This window comes from Ambystoma mexicanum, chromosome 1p (assembly GCF_040938575.1).
Source record: "Ambystoma mexicanum isolate Mex_15411 chromosome 1p, UKY_AmexF1_1, whole genome shotgun sequence".
Taxonomy (NCBI): domain Eukaryota; kingdom Metazoa; phylum Chordata; class Amphibia; order Caudata; family Ambystomatidae; genus Ambystoma; species Ambystoma mexicanum.
Genome location: NC_090921.1, coordinates 39,493,990 through 39,513,067, shown reverse-complemented (window position 1 = coordinate 39,513,067; position 19,078 = coordinate 39,493,990). Strand labels below are relative to the sequence as shown.

The 19,078-nt window shown below is 49.6% G+C and overlaps 1 protein-coding gene across 1 annotated transcript in view; it reads right to left on the bottom strand.

Annotated features, from left to right (window-relative positions):
- Positions 1-611: 611 nt before the first annotated feature.
- Positions 612-19,078, bottom strand: part of LOC138565628 (uncharacterized) — a 124,018-nt gene continuing 105,551 nt past the window's right edge. Inside the window, exon 3 of the mRNA XM_069642993.1 lies at positions 612-2,806. Coding sequence (XP_069499094.1) covers positions 1,656-2,806 — 1,151 coding nt within the window. The 3' untranslated portion in view covers positions 612-1,655. The remainder of the gene's footprint in view (positions 2,807-19,078) is intronic.

Below are 19,078 nucleotides of genomic sequence, written 5' to 3'. Positions count from 1 at the left end.
AATGCTATGGCAACCAATGAGATGATAAAATTGGAGGAGGCAATAGAAGAGTTACAAAAGATTGATGTTTCTGACAATGAAAGTAAAAAGAGGGAAACATTCAAGCCGAAATATGTAATGTATACTGAACAACTGAACCAACAGAGAGCAGTAGTTGGGCTCTGTCCAGTGCCTGACAGAGAGCCACAACCAGCACCTGTTAAAAGGATGAATAAATACTAGGCACATCAGGTGTATTGTTGATGTAGTCTTGCTGACGCAATAGGGTCGTTTGTAAATACAGAAATCATTTCTCCTAAGAGTTGCCATATTGGTTTGCTTCAGCAAGACTAAATCATTGTTTGCATTATAGCTTTCTGTCCATATTGAACTAACTACATTTTTGTGTCCATGCACAGGCTCTAGGGTTTAGCACACATTACTCATAGATTTAGGAATGTTCCCCCTGCTTGCCTTTCCTGTAAATGCGTACATTACAGCATCTGATAGCACTCTTTCCCTTCCCCTCCCACAGTGTGCGGCCTGCAAGTCAGCATGTGTTTGCCGACCTTTGGGTCTCTTTCATGAATAATGATTGTTCAACATCCGCGCTCTTTCCCGAAAACATAAGCATAAACCCATCTATATTTGGCGTCGTTATTCCCTGGAATGTGTGTGAAGGGGGATTTTGTCCAGCGTTCGTGCGTCACCCTGTAAAATGTGTGTCCTGCTTTTGTTTAAATAGCCCATAAAAGGAAATGATTAGTGCTGCCTTAGCAAGATATGCGTTAGTTTGCAAAATTCCCTACAGTATCAAATTTGATGAGATGCTTGTTTTGAACGACCATGCATGCCAAGGTCACACCTGCATCCTGCACATGTTATCACTTACTCAGATAAGTCATATGAATTAATAGCCGTTGGCAATGTCCGGCCTTTGTACTTCTCACCGCAATGTCTGGGATTACAGCCAAAAGTATTTTGGCAGGAAATTGCATGTCTGGATGTGTCTCGTTTTGTTGCCAGACATAGAGCTGAATGTTACCGTTTCCCTATAAAATGTATCAACTCTGTAATGTTATCAGCTCACACTGGCAGTATCCCTATGATGGTGTCATGTGTCGGCCCTTCGGCGGAAGCCTTTGTCTTGATGGAAATAAATAATTGTTGAACTCACTTGCGAGTGCGTTTATTTGATGGAGATCTCCGCCTGGTGAATTTTAGCATTTACACTGCTCAGGGTTCTTCTTCAAATGGGGTCCAATGAATACAGTGGACAATGGACTAACATCAGCGAAGGTGTTCTATATCTATAAACATTAAACCCTATTATAACCAACTCTGGCCAAACCCCTCCTAATTCCCAGCAACCCCAACGTGGGTTTTCTGCCATTTTATAAAACACGACAAACGAGTAAAAATATGAACATATACTTTGAATGAACGTGTAAGCTGTCTCCTCATCAGAACAAATTCTTTCATCATTGCATAGATTATATATAAAGCTTTGTTTTCTAACCCAAATGGTAAATTGACTTTTAAATGTTTTTATGTACGCATGTAAAATTGTATATATGAAAAAAGTTTTAGTTTTTGTAAAGGTTTATTTTAACCATAAACAAATAAAAAAAAAAAAGAAAACACTTAACACTCTCTATATGGTATTACGGGCTTTCCTAAGTATGAATCCTCTTGTGTTTGTATAGATTGGATTTATGAGTGAAGCTTTTCTCACATGCAGTGCATTGGAATGGCCTCTCACCAGTATGGATCCTCTGATGTGTGTCTAGAGTGGATTTATGATTGAAGCTTTTCTCACATGCAGTGCACTGGAAAGGCCTCTCCCCAGTATGGATTCTCTGATGTTGTTCTAGAGTGGATTTCTGAGCGAAGCTTTTCTCACATGCAGTGCACTGAAACGGCCTCTCCCCAGTATGGATTCTCTGATGTTGGTCTAGAGTGGATTTCAGAGTAAAGCTTTTCTCACATGCATTGCACTGGAATGTCCTCACCCCAGTATGGATTCTCTGATGTTGGTCTAGAGTGAATTTTAGAGCAAAGCTTTTCTTGCATGCTGTGCACTGGTATGGCCTCTCCCCAGTATGGATTCTCTGATGTGTATTTAAAGTGGATTTCATAGTGAAGCTTTTCTCACATGCAGTGCACTGGAATGGCCTCTCCCCAGTATGGATCCTCTGATGTGTGTCTAGATTGGCTTTCTGATTGAAGTTTTTATCACATGCAGTGCACTGGAATGGCCTCTCACCAGTATGGATTCTCTGATGTGTGTCTAGACTGGCTTTCTGAGTGAAGCTTTTCTCACATACAGTGCACTGGTATGGCCTGTCTCCTGTATGTATTCTCTGATGTATGTACAGATTGCAGCGCTGACTGAAGCATTTTTCACACTCTGTACACTTATACCGTCTTTCCCCCCTGTGGGATTGCTTCTGCAGGATAAGATTGGACCGGTTAGGGAAGTACTTTCCAATGACCCTGTCTGGAAAAGCTTGCTCCCTGAAGCAGTTCCTCAAATGTACCATAAGTAGCGACTGCTGGGTAAACAGCTTTCCACAGTACGTGCATTTTTGGGGTTTCCCTTTAATAGGGCATCCATAATGTCCTGTGATGTTGGGTGGATCTGTAAAGCTTCCCCCATGTTCAGTACATGTGTCAGGAGTTTGACTATCCTGCGAGCTTGTTGATTTCTTGTCCTGTGCAGTGGACGGGTATAGTCCATCTTCTGCAACCTTTCTCTTCTTCGTCTGGTCAGCACTCCATCTTGGGTCAGCTCGCAACCTCTTAGTTTTGGTAATGGCATAACGTTCTGTTGAACAAAAGATTACAGTATTTATTGTATTCCACTTCACAGCACAAAGGTTTGTTTGTGTTCAGTCACTACAACAGATAGAAAAGTACAACCTCTATTGACGCAACTATCACAACTAATAGAGGTGACAGACAATTTTGAGTGTCCTTTATGATGCAATAAGTAACACTTAAAAGGACACTTATTTGGGTGAGCTGAGGGTGAAGTCAACATGCATTAAGTCTGTTTTTGGTTATATTAAACCGCATCGACACACACATTTAATTTGTGGGTGCAAATGGTTTTTTCCTTGTTGTGTGGGACCTGGATCAGCTCTCAGAATGTCGTATTTAACCCGTCAATAATGCCAGATTGTTTGCTAAATGGTGGATCATTTCTACATATCTGGAAAATATGAGGTAGAAACCAACAAAGATGTTAGTTGCACTATACTGAGGTTTGGGAGTGAAGCAGTAAAAGAAATAACACGCATGTCTAAAACAATATATGTTTAGAGCTTGTAGAGCTAAGTCAGACGGGTAATATGGCAAATGTGTGCAGGTGAAGTAGATTAGTTAAAGTGACTGCTACAGAAGAGTATTCATGACCCCTTCTCCTTGTGTTAAAACACATATCAGCCCAAACCAAACATGATAAAAACAGGAATATGATATACTCGCTACCAAATATCCACCAATCCTATCTTAATTTGTTTGAATCTCCCATCACCCTCTCCACAAATGCCAAAAGCTGTGGTGCCATAAGGGAAGCTGCCCTGAGAACAAACTCCCAAACTGGAGTGGTCGTAAAAGTGTGCTTTATGCCACTCACGTCTCTTATTGCTTTCTGAAAAGAACTCCACAGCAACTGAGGACTTACGATAAACTCTGTTCTTGGCCAATGTTCCAGCTAATTATTTCTTCACAAGTGTGCTCCAAGATTGAAGAAAGTGTGCAGTTAAAAAGTGGATCAAGAGTAATCTCCCTCACTGTATTTTCAAGGAAGAGTGCATCAGGAGTAAACTCCCTCACAACGTATTTGCAAGGAAGAGTGCATCAGGAGTAATCTCCCTCATTTTATTTGCAAAGAAGAGTGCATCGGGAGTAATCTCCCTCACTGTATTTGCAAGAAGAGTGCATCGGGAGTAATCTCCCTCACTGTATTTGCAAGAAGAGTGCATGACCACCAGTCTGGAATCAGAGCAGACAGAGGCACAGAAACTGCTCTCCTGAACACCCGTGAAGATCTGCTCTCCAATCTCGACACCAGCACCCCTTCTGCCCTCATCCTCCTTGACTTTTCCTCACACCATCCTGATCAACCGACTCAGTGAGAACCTGGGCATCACAGATCAGGCCCTGGACCGGCTGACCTCTTTCCTCCTAGACCGACCCTCCCAGGTGCAACTTGGGTCCATTCTCTCAACCACCTCTCTGTGTGAACATGTGGTGTTCCCCGGGGCCCTAAACTCTTTCCCTGGCTCTTCAATCTCTATGAGGCTTCTATGGCCCACCTTATCTCCACCTTCTGCTCTATCTTTAAGTGTTATGTGGATGACATGCAGCTCTCTTTCTGGCTCCGTACAGTCTCATCTCCTCTCTCGCACATTCCAGACTGTCTATCCGTGATTCAGGGTTGGTGCGCCTCCAACAATCTCTGCCTTAATGCCAGTAAGACAGAGATCCTTCTCATCGGGACCCCTGCTCCTGCTTTCTCCTTCTCACTCTGGCCGCCCTCCATGGGCACTCTTCCTTCGCCTTCCTGTGAGGCAAAAAACCTTGGTGTCATCTTCGACTCCAATCTCTCCTTCTCTCCTCGCATCACAGACCTTTCAAAGAAGGCCCACTACCAGCTGCACTTCCCTCAGAGGTACTCTTCCTTTTCTAACTTTCCCACAGAAGCTCATTGTACCAGAGCCCTGGTTGGAATACTGTAGCAGCCTCTTTCTCAATCTGCCTTCCTCTACTCTCCGCCCTCTGCAACTAATTCAGAACAGGACTGCATGACTTATCCTTGGCCTCAAGCCCAGGGACTGTATCTCTTCATCGCTGAAATCTCTCCACTGGCTCCCGGTGGCTGCAAGGATCAAGTTCAAGACCCTCTGCATCGTCCACAAGGCTATCTGGGGCCGGGGTCTGCACTACATTTAGGGAGTCCGGTTTTTGGGGATTACCGATTTTTACCGATATCTGACCCCTGTCACTGTATTTATATTCCCCGATAAACCCCGCATTTTATATAATTTTAACATAATTGTGGCAGGAGCGGGATTCAAACTACTGTTGTTTTGTATTCAAGACAGACGCACTGCCGATGAGCTATTCTTTCAGCCCTGCTATAGCAAGCTGTTTGAACTGATATTATTAATCACTATTGCCACCTTGAGGCAGAAGGTTGAATTAACCAGATCTATCCCAAACATCTATCTTTCCTTTCCAACTGGCTGCAGGGGAAAGTGCCGAGGGTGCTGCCTTGTGTTTAGTCTTGTGTTTTCTTTGGCAGTAGCAGTGGCGCGGGGTGGGGATAAACTCCTGAGCGGGCCGTCTGGGTTTGGTGTTGGGCACCCGATTACTTTATTTATTTCTGCAATGTTGATTGCAGAAATAAATATGACCTGCTTTATTTATTTATTTGGGCAATATTTGTCAGATCCGTGGACCTGATTAATTTATTTATTTCTGTATTGCAGAAATAAATAAATGAATCAGGTCCACTGACTTGTCTAACATTGCCCAATTACATAAATAAACCGGGCCGTGGCTTTGTAGCGGGATGTGGTGAGGACTGTTACTGCCTCTGGTGCCGCAGCAGAGGCAGTTACAGGCCTCCACCATGGCCCTGTTTATTTATTTGTCCGATGTTTGTCGGTCCAGTGGACCCGATTACTTTACTTTATTTATTTCTGCCGTGCAGAAATAAAGTAATCGGGTCCGTGGAACCGACAAACATTGGACAAATAAATAAATAGGGCTGTGGCAAAGGAGCGGGAGCCGCTGGTGCCCCCTGCAAGGGGGCACCAGAGGCAGTTACAGGCCTCTACCACGGCCCTGTTTATTTATTTGTTGTTATCATCTTTGTGTTAATATTTGTTGAAATTGATAATATTTAATTATATCAAAATTTAAAAGAGTTAACGATTTGTGGCAGGTGGGAATTGAACCCCTAATCCCCAGCTTCGGAGGCTGATGCCTTATCAATTAGGCCACTAGTCTGGGCCACTTGATGGGTGAGCTCTGATCTGACCGTGATAGACTGAGTGAACACTCTGTCACACACAAAATGAACACCCCATGGCAAAAACAACAAAATCATGAAGACACCAGGTCAAAATGTAAAGCAGGTCTCCGAGTTTGGAGAACACACCCTACATATGATGTTGCAGTGAGCGAAGGTAAAGAAAGGAAAAACACCTGCAACACAAACCCTTCTGCAATTCATATTTATCCCTTTTAACTGAAGAGGGTATGCAGTGTGGTGGTTGCTACGCCTCACTATAGTGTATTGTAACAGTTTTCGTTTGGCTTCTGATGTTCTGTCTTCTAAATAATTTGTTTATACTGGTGCTTTGTACAGAAGGAAATTAAGATGATCACAAAATAGGGCCAAATAGTCCTGACATGCACCAATCCTTAGCAATTGCTTTGAATTGGCCAATTGCGCAAATTCTATGCACTGTGTTTTATATAATATAAATTATAATATAAATGAGTGGCCTAATGGATAAGGCTGGGGATTGTGGGTTCAAGTCCCACCTCGATCGTCAACTCTTTTAAATGTTGAAACAATAAAAGAACACTTCTGTGTTTACACTGGAAAAAACAGGTATCCCCGCGATTTTTTGAAAGGGGCAAACGGGAAAACACTGATAAACACTGATGCTGACTTTTTTGTTGTTGAAAACACTGGAAAAACACTCCGGAAGTAAAAAAAAAAAAAAAAAAACCCTAAAACAGGAAACCCGAACTACATTCAACACGCTCTTCCTAAATACCTTCCTCTGCTCTGCTGCCTCCAACTCTGAGAGTCAGATGCTTTTCCAGGCAGAGAGTAGGGGGCAGATCACTTTTCTCTGCAGGTGCCTCCCTCTGGAACAACCTCCCTGGCCCTCCCAAACTTGAGCTGGACCACCTGAAGTTCCGGAAGCAGCTCAAAACCTTTATTTTCCACTCCACTTTCTCTCTCCCCTTCTGACATTCCTGTCTGCAGCGCCGACTGGCTGCTTGGTTACCCTCAGAGCCTCACAGGGTAACTGGCTCTTCTTGACAGGTCTGCCCCGCACTGCCTCCGGGCCTGTCACGCAGGAGTGCTTTAACTGTAACCTCTACAGTCCCCCGCCTCTTTGCACTAACCCATAGCCATGCTGTCCTGGATGCAGAGCAATGCTGCCCTTAATGCACTTTCTCCCCCCTGTGCACTTCCCCCGTTCCCCGTCACTTTGCATTCCGCATTGCACGATCTGAATGACACAAGGCCTAGTAAGATTGCTTGTCTTGTCCTTCCTCCATACCCTCCCTTGTCTTATCTTGCCTAGAAACACACATGTACAGGCACGTTATAAATGACTTATCAAGGCCACCAGGGCACGCTTATATTGACAGCCTCAGCATGATCCTCCTGTGTTAGGGACCTGTAAAGTGGCTCGAGCCCCCACTTTTTGCCCCCGTCCGACAGGCTGAACCGATTGAAGAGGGAAGCCCAGCTGCAACCGTGGTCGAAAAAACAGGCAAAACTCTGCCGATTATTGCTTGAGAAACAGCCACTGAGTTTCCAGGCGAAAACGTTCCTTCCAGCCCGGGTTACACACTGAAGAGGGACGTAGCACACAGGCAAGAAGTCGACATCCTGGAGAACTAAGGAAGCAGGCAGAGGGTGGAGGGGAGGTAAGTCTGTGCCCCCCCCTCGGCGTAGCCAACGGCTGTGCCGCTGCAGGAGTGAGGATCCCCCCACCTAACCGTCAGCTGGGCAGCCGGTATGTGTGGGGGAGGCGGTCTGCCTGGGGGAGGGGAGGACTCCATCAGCAACAGCGGTGGGGGCGGGCAACCGCCCCACACCCACGGGGCGACCAGTGGACAACCTCAGGGCCCCCACGGAGGTGAGAGAGAGCGGCTGCAAGGAAAGTAGGAGATGGGCTGGTGCCCAGGCAAGGCTTGTGGGGACTCCCCCATGAGATATGAGGCGAGAGCGCAGGGCCCATATACACACTCAAATCAAGGTGATAGACCACACTCTGCTAGTGCTAAGGGGAACGGAGCCCACACTTGGGCCCATGGGAAGGGGGCACCTTATATTGAGGAATTGCCTAGAGGCAGGCTGGAGCCTGCATTGATTGGTGCTGGGGGCATCGTTGAGGAGGAGAGGGACAGTCTGGAGCAACGGGGGGCCCGGAGTCGGAGCATATGAGGAGCCAAAGGGCTCATGGAGAAGGGGTGTCCCCAGCCCATACAGGGGGCCCCCACACCTAAACCTGCACCTCACCGGAGGGGGAGAACCCTGTCAGTCGACCCCAGGAGGTGCCCCAACCTCCCTATAAAGAGAAGTGGCCCACAAGAGACACCCACAGTAATCACCCTGCCGGGGCCTGGTGTGTGAGCAGATCGGGGGTCCCCAATCCTCTGCATTAGGAGAAGCAGAAGACGGCCGGGGGGGGAAGGAGAGAGGACTGGAGGGGGGAGTACACAGAGAAGAAACAGGCCCAAGACAAGAAGTGAAGAAGGCCTGAGAGAGAATCTTATTTTAGGGAGATCCAACAACGGTGTAGGCCCCCAGGTCCATACGTGGGGCGTGTGCCTGCCTCGTGGAGGATGCCCTCTATAGCCCCCACCAACCGAGGACACAAGCCGGACATTGAGAAAAATAAGACACGCCACGATGGGGAGAGCCGGTTTGGAATCTGCCCCCTACCACCCTGTGGGGTCCCAGTAGAGCCAAGTGAATCAAGTCGAGGTGAGGGCCCCCAGGACTCACACCTGGGGCGTGTGCCCACCTTAGGAAGATTCATGTCACCTGGCAGCATACAACCAGACAGGGAGCGCTGGGGCAGGCAATAGACCTCCCACCTAAAAGAAGGGAAGGAAGGGGGTGGTCCCATCCTGCGACCCCCCACCCCACAAGCACCTAAGGTACCCGGACTGTGGGGTGAAGAATAGCGGCGAGGGATGGCAGCAGAGTGTGGGCCCCCGGAGGTGAGCGCAGCGGGCCCCACTAAAGAGCGGGCCAAACAACAAGGGAACTGGGGACGAGGCACGACCCAAACATATAAAACAGTGCCCATGGACTGGAGGGCAAAATTGGGACACTTTGAATACCAGAAATAAGAGTTGGGCAGCGAAACTTCCCACCCCAACATGTCGGAGGCAGGGAGCGATGCCATGTCCACCAAGAGAGATATTGCCTCCCTTCTGGAATAGAGAACAGAGGAATGAGGGAAGACATTGGCAGAAAAGTAGACAGAATAAATGTCAGAATCGACAGTATGGACGAGAGGTTACAGGCAGTGGAAAACAACCAGACCTCCCTCGAAACATTGGAAACTCAGATGGATATGAGGTTGGCGGAGTTGGAGAGAAGGGAGGGCAAGGTAGCCCTAAAGATGGATGACTTCGAAAATCGGGGGAGAAGAAATAATCAGATTTTTTTGGAATCCCAGAGAAGGAAGGCGAAATGGAAAGAGACCCAAGGGGAACCATCCATGTGATGGTGAAGACATTGTTCAGCGATGAGAAGAAGGATGAACCCAAACTTGAGAGGATCCATAGAGCGGGAGCAACCAGGAGGGGCCCAAGCTTTGTGCTTGCACGCTTCCATAACTACCCAGATAGACAAAAAAATCCTGGAGAACCCGAGGGGGCTGGGCTCCATATCCCTAGGAAACGTAAAGTTGCCCATCTACCAGCACCTATGTGCACTTACACTGGCAAAGAGATGCCTATGCTCCCCCCTTGCAAAGTGGCTCAGCGAGAAGGGGGTGAGATACCGATGAGAGTTCCCCTTCTCTATATCCTTTGAAATCGATAGCTACAGCTACAAACTGGTGACTGAGGAAGATATAAGAAGGGTCACGGAGGAGTTAATGGGAGGAGATGGGTAAAAAATGGCTGACGAGAAAAAGAGCCATGAGGGCAGATGATGGCGCATAAAAGGTCCAAATAGACGTAGTCCCAGGTTCAAGAAAATTCAGGAAGCTCGGCTGTGCTCCGGTGGATCCCTCCGGAGTTGGCCGGACATGCCAGAAAGTATGGTTCAGGGTCTCAATGCATAACATGAGGGGCGGGGGGGGGGGGTTAGTAGGTAAATTGGACGTTGTTGGAAAAGAGGGCAGGGAGGCTCGAATTAGTGTGCTTAGTTAAGGTGGTCCTTGCGTGGGGAGGAAAACTGGTGATTCAATCCCATCAGAGGAGAGGGTTCCGGTTGGGGTTAAATGCCGTGGGGGGGTGCTATGGGGGGAGATAGCTGTTAATGTTGAGGGGATGAATGTCCTCAAAAGATGGTGCGGTGTAGGGGCCCAGTTAAAAGGGTTCCAATCATGGATATGTCTCGGAGGAGGGGGGGGGGGGTGGGGGGGAGAGGGGGGTGGGGGGGGTAGAGTGGTACCTTGGAAAAAAGGCGATTTCTGGCCAGGATGAGATGTATATTGGCTCCCTAAATTTCCGGGGCCACAACTCACCTTTCAAAAAATATATAGTACTTTGAGTTCAAGAGGGCCAACCTCAACTGGATGTGTCTCCAGGAAACACACTGGAAGAGCTCAAAATACGTTCCCGGGAGGTAGGGGAGGTGATTATGGCCTCGGATGTCAAAAAAAGGCATGGGGGTTGCAGTCTTGGTCTCATCCTGGCTGGGCTTCACAATAGATTTGGTTTTGGCAGACCCCAATGGGAGATGTGTGTTTGCAAAGGGTCAATTGCATGGTGTTAAACTTACGATTGGTTCAGTATACGCACTGAATGCCCATCAATGTGAATTATGGGAGAAGGTCAAGGATACATTAATTGAATTTGGTGAAGGTCAATTGGTGGTAGGAGGGGACTTTAATATGGTGTTGGACCCGCTAGGGGACCTTAAGAAGATGAGGAAGGGACAAATGACCAGGGCAAACCCTGGCGACTCGGAACGCTTTTAAGAGGTCAATGACGTACTGGGGTTATGGGACTCCCTCCACCAGATACCAGAAGGGGACATGCCATTCACCTTCTACTCTGGGGTCCACAACTCCTTCTCACGTATTGACGTGGTCCTGGAAGACAAGACCTTAAAGGATTAGGTCTTGCAATCCCGGGTAGCCCCTATCCTGTGGTCAGATCACGATATGGTAAGCGTTTTAGCGGATATGGGGGGGCGGGGGGAAAATCAAGGGGCCCCCGGGGGGAACTGGAGATGTAACGACTTTCTGCTAAAGGGTAAAGCGGTGCAACAGGAACTGCTTAGGGGAATCAATGAGTACTTCCTTTTCAATGACGCAGGGGAGGTGGGAATCCAATCAGCCTGGGAGGGCGTCAAGGCAACTATTTGGGGGACCCTGATGAGAAAAGTTTCCAAGAAAAAGAGAGTAAGGGGGGGAGAGGGAGGTCACGCTCCGTAGGAAAATGGAGCAGATACACTGGGTGGTATCCAAGGACAGTATATTTCGGCTGCCAAGGGGAAAGAGCTTAGATGGTATAAGGCACAATTGAAAGTCGTCCTGACTCCTGTTCTAGAAACAGAAATACCATGAGAAGGGGGACAGGGCAGATGGGATCCTGGCCTTGAGACTGAGGGAGGAGAAAAAGAGGAGAACCATAGGGGCTATTAAGACAGAAGTAATAGGTGCCTATGCGATGTCAAGAGCATTGGGAGTGAATTTGTAAAATACTACAGTACCCTCTACTCATCGGAATGAGCAGGGGAGGAGACCCAAATAGACGAATTCCTGAGAAGGCTACCAATCCCAGGGCTCCCCCAAAGAGATGGTGGAAAACCTTGAGAACCCCATAACCGTACAGGAAGTCCTCCGGGCCATCATCGGGATTAAATCAGGGACTGCATCGGGGGAAGACGGTTTCATGATAAATTGTACAAACTATTTAAATCTCTATTAGCCCCGTTTCTAGTACAGGTATTTAAAGCATGTCTGGGAGGTGAACCCCCCCACGATGATGGCGGCATATCATTGTTGCGATCCCAAAGGAGGGGAAGGACCCAACTAGGTGCTCCTCTTATAGGCCTATTTCCCTCCTCAATGGAGATCTAAAGATACTGGCAAAGGTCCTGGGAACGAGATTGGAGGTGGGTATGCCACTTCTAGTGCATGGGGATCAAATGGGATTCATTAGAGGAAGACAAGGATCAGATAACATCAGAAAGACTATCAACCTGATTCACGGGGCACAAGTGGGAGGTCTGGACGCATGCCTAGTGGCGTTGGACTCGGAGAAGGCCTTTGACACGGTCGAATGGCCCTTCATGATAAAGGTCCTGGGAAAGAGGGGACTGGGCACAAACTTCCTGAAATGGGTGGCAGAAGTATATAACAAGCCCAGGGCAAAGGTTCGGATATACGGGGGACTCGCCTTCAAACTCACGAGAGGTACTAGGCAGAGATGCCCCTCCCCCCACTGTTGTACACCCTCGCTATGAAGCCACTGGCAATTGCAATTCGAATGCTATTCTGCCGTTACTGGGGCAGAGTCCCCTTCTAGACACGAAAGAGAGCCATCAAGGCATGACAGTTAACCAGAGGAGCATTCAATACCTGGGCATTTGGGTAACAAGGAATCTAGAGGAAATGGTGGGGACTAACATCCCTTCCGCGCTCAGCTGATGCCTGACCTAAAGAGGTGGCACCCATTGATACTGACATGGTATGGCAGGATGACCTCCATACAAATGAATGTGCTCCCCAGACTGCTATACTTATATGCAGCCATTCCGAGACAGCTCCCGGAAAAGTTTTTCTTGGAATTCACAGGAGAGCTCCGTAGATTTATATGGGGAAACAAGACCCCAAATGTAAAAATGGCAACCTTACCCTTCCAAGGGACAAAGGAGGGTTTGGATTCCCGGACATCCGATTATATTATAAGGCAGTACATGAGGGAAGAACTGAGGACCTATTGGACCTACCTGGAAGATCTTGTTGCACACCCTCTGAAGGTCAGAGATTACTTTTGGTCCCTGCTAAGATCGATACCGGAACGTCTCTCCCCACCCTACAGAGAGTTTTATGGTCAGTCTGGTGGGAATCCAGAGACACAGAGGGTTATACATTGTGGCCTTCCCCCATGTCCTCAATATGGGGGCCGCCGTTTGAGTTGGGACACCAGGGATTTGCCCGCTCATAGAGGTGGTTGGATGCAGGGCTTCAGAGGGTGGGATAACTGTTTGAGGGTGGAAGCTTCCAGGAATGGGTACGGGATGTACTGGGAGAGGACTCAATTTTAATATTCGAATATCTCTGCATTAAGGGTAGGACAGATCCAAAGTGGGGGCAAGGGAAGCTAGAGAATTAACAGCTGTGGAAAAGTCCTAGACCAATCCGCAACAAGGAAGGGCATACTGTCCAACCTATACAAAGTTATGAACGAGACCTTCCAGAGGTATTGGGTAGGGTTGGTGGGTAAAGTGATCCCTGAGGAGGAGTGGGCACGAATATACAGAGTGCTCTTCCAGGGAGGATTGTTTACTTCCACGATAGAGCACAACTTTAAAAAGCTAATGGGATGGCACAGGGACCCAGTGAAATTGTCCAAAATGTTTGCGGGAGCATCTCCTATGTGCCCCAAGGTACCAGTGTTTTGGAAAGAGGTGTTGAGCTGGATGGAAGAGATGAAGGGATAGGGTTGGGCCTAGACCAATTGGCCTAGGACCATCCCATTAGCAAGCTTTACTAGGGTTCCCACAAAAAGATAGGGAAGTACATAGACTTCAGAAGATGTGGAAAGCTATGTTAAGAGCGGCGAGATTGGCCATAACCCAATGTTGGAAAAATGAAACGCTCCCCACAAATATATCCGGTCAGATATCACAGCGAGTAGAGCGCTCGCTTTGACATCCGTGCAGAGCCTGCTGATGCAGGTTCGAATCCCGGCAGGGCCAAACTCAGCCTTTCATCCTTCCGAGGTCGATAAATGAGCACCACACACCATGGGCAATAAGCAGGGGGGGCGTGGCCTGATGTCCAGGGAGTGAGGACGCGAGTTCCTTGAGCTCCGTCTGAGCCGCAGCAGTCCGATCCTTTTCTGGGTGCTCCTGCCCACAGACACCGCATACAAGGCGATCCACCGGAGACCGAGGCGAAGACCCGCGTTTTTCACCCTACCCCGACAAAAATCGGGGCCTGAGAAGCTTCTACCGCGAGCCGGCCTGGCTCCCCCTCCTTCCCGGGCGAGGCACACAAGATGGCGGCCGCCTCGCGCTGACAAACCAGCGGCACGCACTGGATCCGGGAGCCAGCGACCGCTGACTCGAGCAGTCCCAGCCAGCTGTCGAGTGTCCCCTGGCCCGACCACTTGAACCCACGAGGGCACCATCGAGAACCGAGGCGACGGCCAGGGACGGGCTCGACGGAAGATTGTTACGCGGCCGACAGACACGGAGACGAAGGCACCGAGGGACCGATTCACGGTGAGCACACTGACGGCGCACCGAGGAGCCCCCTCACTAAACCATCCGGTGGGTGCCCCCCTGATCCTCGACCCGGGAGCCCGGTGTGCCGCCGGGGGATAGACACTGCTCGACATTGGGGAGTCAGGATAAGGCCTCCTCCGTCAGCCGGAGCTCCCATCCAATCACCCAGCCTCGGGGCCCCAGACCATTGGAGCCCATCCGCGGCAATCACGGACGATTCCCCTAGGGGCCTGACCAGGTTCCATCCTCAACCCCTGTCGCCTGCCGAGACAGCTCATTGCCGTCGGAGGGAAGATGGCCGCCACGAGGAACAAAGCCAAGCACGCCACCCTAGACCCCTTCGTAACAACCAAGCCTCACCCTGCAGCCCAATCCACACCGAAGAGCTCAACAGTCCAGGATGCCCCAGGAGAAGAGGCCAGGCATAACCAACTGCTTGAGGCGATCGCAGCCCTGAGGACATTCATTGATACAAAAATAGGGGAGGTTAAGACGGATATCCAACTCATAAGGCAAGACGCCCGCAACCTAACGGAGCGCGTCACCATCATTGAATCCTCACAGAAGGACATTTCGGACGAGACGACGTCCCTACAGAAAGAGGTCGCGGACCTCAAACGGAAAGTGTACTCCCTGGAGGCGAGGTCCAAAGAAGCAGAGGGTCGGGCCAGACAAAATAATATTAGGATCTTGGGCGTACCGGAGGGGTCAGAGACCACGGACCCGACGGCCTATGTGGAATCCCTGATACAGCAGGAAATAGGGGTATCGAACCTCTCACAGGGATTTGCCATTGAGAGAGCTCCCAGATCCCTCCAGAAGAGGCCCCCGCCTAGATCCTATTCCCGCCCCATCATCGCCAAGGTCCTAAACTTCCGCGACCGCGAGGTGATCCTAAAATTCTCATGGGAAGGAGGTATAATAGAGCGGGGTAACTCAAAGATCACCATTTACCCTGACTATACCCAATCGGTGCAGAGAGCAAGAAATTCCTTCGTTCCTATCAAGGCCAGGCTGAGAACACTGAACATGAAATACATGCTGCTCTACCCCTCACGACTAAAAATAATCCACAAAGGGCGGGCGATATTCTTGGAATCGCCAGAAGCAGCTACCATGTGGATGGAACACAATAACCTGGCTGAGGTTCCCAAAGAACCCACATCAGAGGAACACAACTGATACACCCAAGGCTGATCGCACACTGACGCGGCTGGAGCACCCATCCCCTTGGTACCACACTCCAAACCGAACTGAAGCTACACCACTATTGAAGCAAAACTACCATGTGAGTATGCTGAATGACTGCGGGCTTACCCGACCTCCCGCCCATGGACATAGACCACGGACTCACCGATGACCAGTGCAGACCGTTTTTCTGCACGCAACCACTCGCGCCAGAGACCCGGATTAGGTCAGACGGCGCGAGAGCCCCCGAGCACTGCACCTCGCTGACAGAAGCTGGGTGCGTTAGTTATAGTTATTTGTTCCAAGTTGTTGTTGTTACGACTGTCCCAACCCGGATGTACACAAGCCAGCCTGGTCTGGATGGGCCTACCCATCCCACACAAGCGGATCAACAAGCACCATATAATGCGGCACATGCAACACAGGAAGAAGGGGTGGCGCACCCCCCAGCAAGGAACCCACTCATGCAATGGCAGCAAGACTCAAGTTAATTACATGGAATGTTAGAGGGATGGGAACATATATACGGAGAAACCGGATTTTTTCCTACCTAAAGAGGAAAAAAATATCACTGGCCCTCCTTCAAGAAACGCATCTCACAACGGAAGCCACAGATAAAATTTCGAACTACTGGGGGGGCCAGGGCAACGGCGCATCCTTCTCAAAGTACGCAAGAGGAGTCTACACGTGGGTGAGCCTGGAGACACCATTTCAACAAATGGGAACAGAGCTGGACAAAGAGGGCAGGTATGTGATAGTGTGGGGCATGCTTGAGAACACCCCCCTGTGCATAGTAAACTCGTACTTCCCCCAGCACAACATACCCTCACACATCAAGGACCTACGCGCCAAATTGCTGCACTATAGAGAGTACAAGTTTATATGGGGGGGAGACTTCAACTCTATCATGAACCCTGAACTAGACAGATCGGCAGCCCCACGCATGCCCAACAGCGCCTCTCCGGGGCCCCTCTCCAGGATGGTGGTAGACCTACACCTAACAGACATTTGGAGAGATCTCCACCCCTCAGACAGATCATACTCATTCTACTCGGCTCCCCATAACCTCCACACCAGACTGGACTATTTCTTCATCGCCAACGAACTAACCCCGCAAGTAGAATCGGCAGAATACATGGGCAGAACAATATCGGACCACTCCCCCTTGTTGCTGCAGCTCTCCCTCAAGGGCCCTCGCCCCCCCATCCCGACGCGGCGCATGCCAGCGGACGCCTTGACCGACCCCGCATTCAAGGAAACCCTAGGAGAAAAGCTGGAAGAATACTTAACGATAAACAAGGGCTCGGTCGAGAAGTGGAGCACACTCTGGGAGGCGCTGAAAGTAGTGACAAGCGGAGAGATAATCGCCGAGGCGGGCGGGATCAGGCGGCAACTGAGGAGGGAACTGGAGGTAGTGGAGGAGAGAATAAAACAACTCGAAAGCGGCGCCCCACCAACCACCGAAAAGGAAGCAGAACTGAAACTGATCAGAGAAGATTGCAGGGAGGCATGGGAAAGACTCTCAAAGTTTGACTTCTCAGTGCGCACCTCGAAGGCCCACAGGGAAGCTGATAAACCGGGCAGAATACTTGCATGGTTGTGCAGGAAGGAACACCCGAGACAAGCCCTCAAGGAGATCAAAGACACGAACGGCATGACCCGCAGAACACGACAAGAGATCAACGACACCTTCACGGACTTCTACAACGACCTATATACTCATGAGACGAAGGTCCCCACAGCAGACATAAAAGACACGCTAGCCGAAGTAGGATTGCCCAGGCTGAACCAGGAACAACGGGACAAACTAGGGGAACCTATCACGGTTGAGGACATCACGGACGCAATCAGATCCCTCTCCACAGGCAAGTCTCCTGGCACAGATGGCCTCATCCCAGAATTCTACAAGGCCTACGAGGAGATCTTGTCCCCTATACTACACGCAGTATACATGGAGGCATACGAGTCGGGCACTCTCCCTAACACCATGAGAGAAACCCTCATCGTCCCGATGCTCAAGCCAGGCAAACCAGCCGACAAATGTGACTCATACCGCCCACTGGCGCTCCTGAACTACGACGGCAAAATATTGACAACCATATTGGCCAAGAGGCTCTCGAGGGTGATCGGTTCCCTGGTACATGAAGACCAGAATGGCTTTGTTCCGGGACGCAACACCTCCGCCAACCTCAGGAGGCTCCAACACATAATTTCACAGACGACCGAAAGCGAGGAAGACCTAGCAGTACTCTCACTTGATGCCATAAAAGCCTTCGACTCCATCTATTGGGAGTGGCTGATTGAAACCCTGAGGGAGTTCGGACTTGGTGAACACTTCATCCACTGGATCGAGGTCCTGTACAGCGACCCATTAGCAAGAGTAAAAACGGGTGTTACGATATCGAGGGCCTGGCCCATCCAGAGGGGCACCAGACAGGGATGCCCACTATCACCAATGCTATACATTCTAGGTCTGGAACCAGTGGCAATATACTTTAGGAAGCAGTTTTTCGACGCTGGCATTAGCATTGGGGGGTCAGACAACATCATCTCGCTATACGCAGACGACGTCCTCCTATACCTGCGTGACCCCCTGGAGAATGCCCCGATTGTACTGGATGTTCTGGATAACTTTGCAAGATACTCAGGGATAAGATTCAGCAGGCAGAAGTCTTGCGCGTTCCCACTAGCAAGACTGAAAGATAAACCTGAGGAGGAGCTTCCTGGGATCGGGATCCGTTGGCAGGTGGACACCTTTCGATACCTAGGCCTTGACATTACACATTCACCAATATCCACCCAAAAAGCCAACACAGAGGCCGCAGTGGGCGGAGTGCGGAGATCTATACAGTTCTGGTCAAAACTCCCGCTTTCCATGATGGGAAGAGCGGCGATATCCAAAATGATAATCCTCCCCAGGTTCCTCTACTATTTCACCAACGTGATATATTACATTCCTCCACTCTTCTTCAAGACACTCGACTCTCTGATTAGAGATTTCCTCTGGGGACGAGCTCGGCACCGACTCACACTGAATGCCCTCACTTACGCCGAGGGCAGCATTCAACTACCAGATTTCCAGAGATATTTTTTGGCGGCTCAATCGACACACCTAGCAAAATGGCTTTCAGACGAACCCACAGCTGAGCTGGACCTTCTATCCCAATTCTCCTCACCGCTACACCCCAAGGAGCTAATCTGGAACACCCGAATAGGACCCCCCAACCCACCCATGATACTGGAGGTTGGAAGACGGGTATGGAGCAAGATGAGATCTGTAGTAGGCCTGCAGCGCTCTTATACACCCGACACCCCCATGCTGGCGGACGTTTGCAAAACCCCCACCGACCTAGCAACAATGAGGAGATGGGAGAGCCATGGCCTCTACACATTGGGGGACATGTTCCATGATGGTCTCTTCAGGGACTTTGAATCGCTTCAAGAAAGGGACGGACTCCCACTGGGCCAATTCCTCTGGTACCAAAAAGTGAGACACTTGGC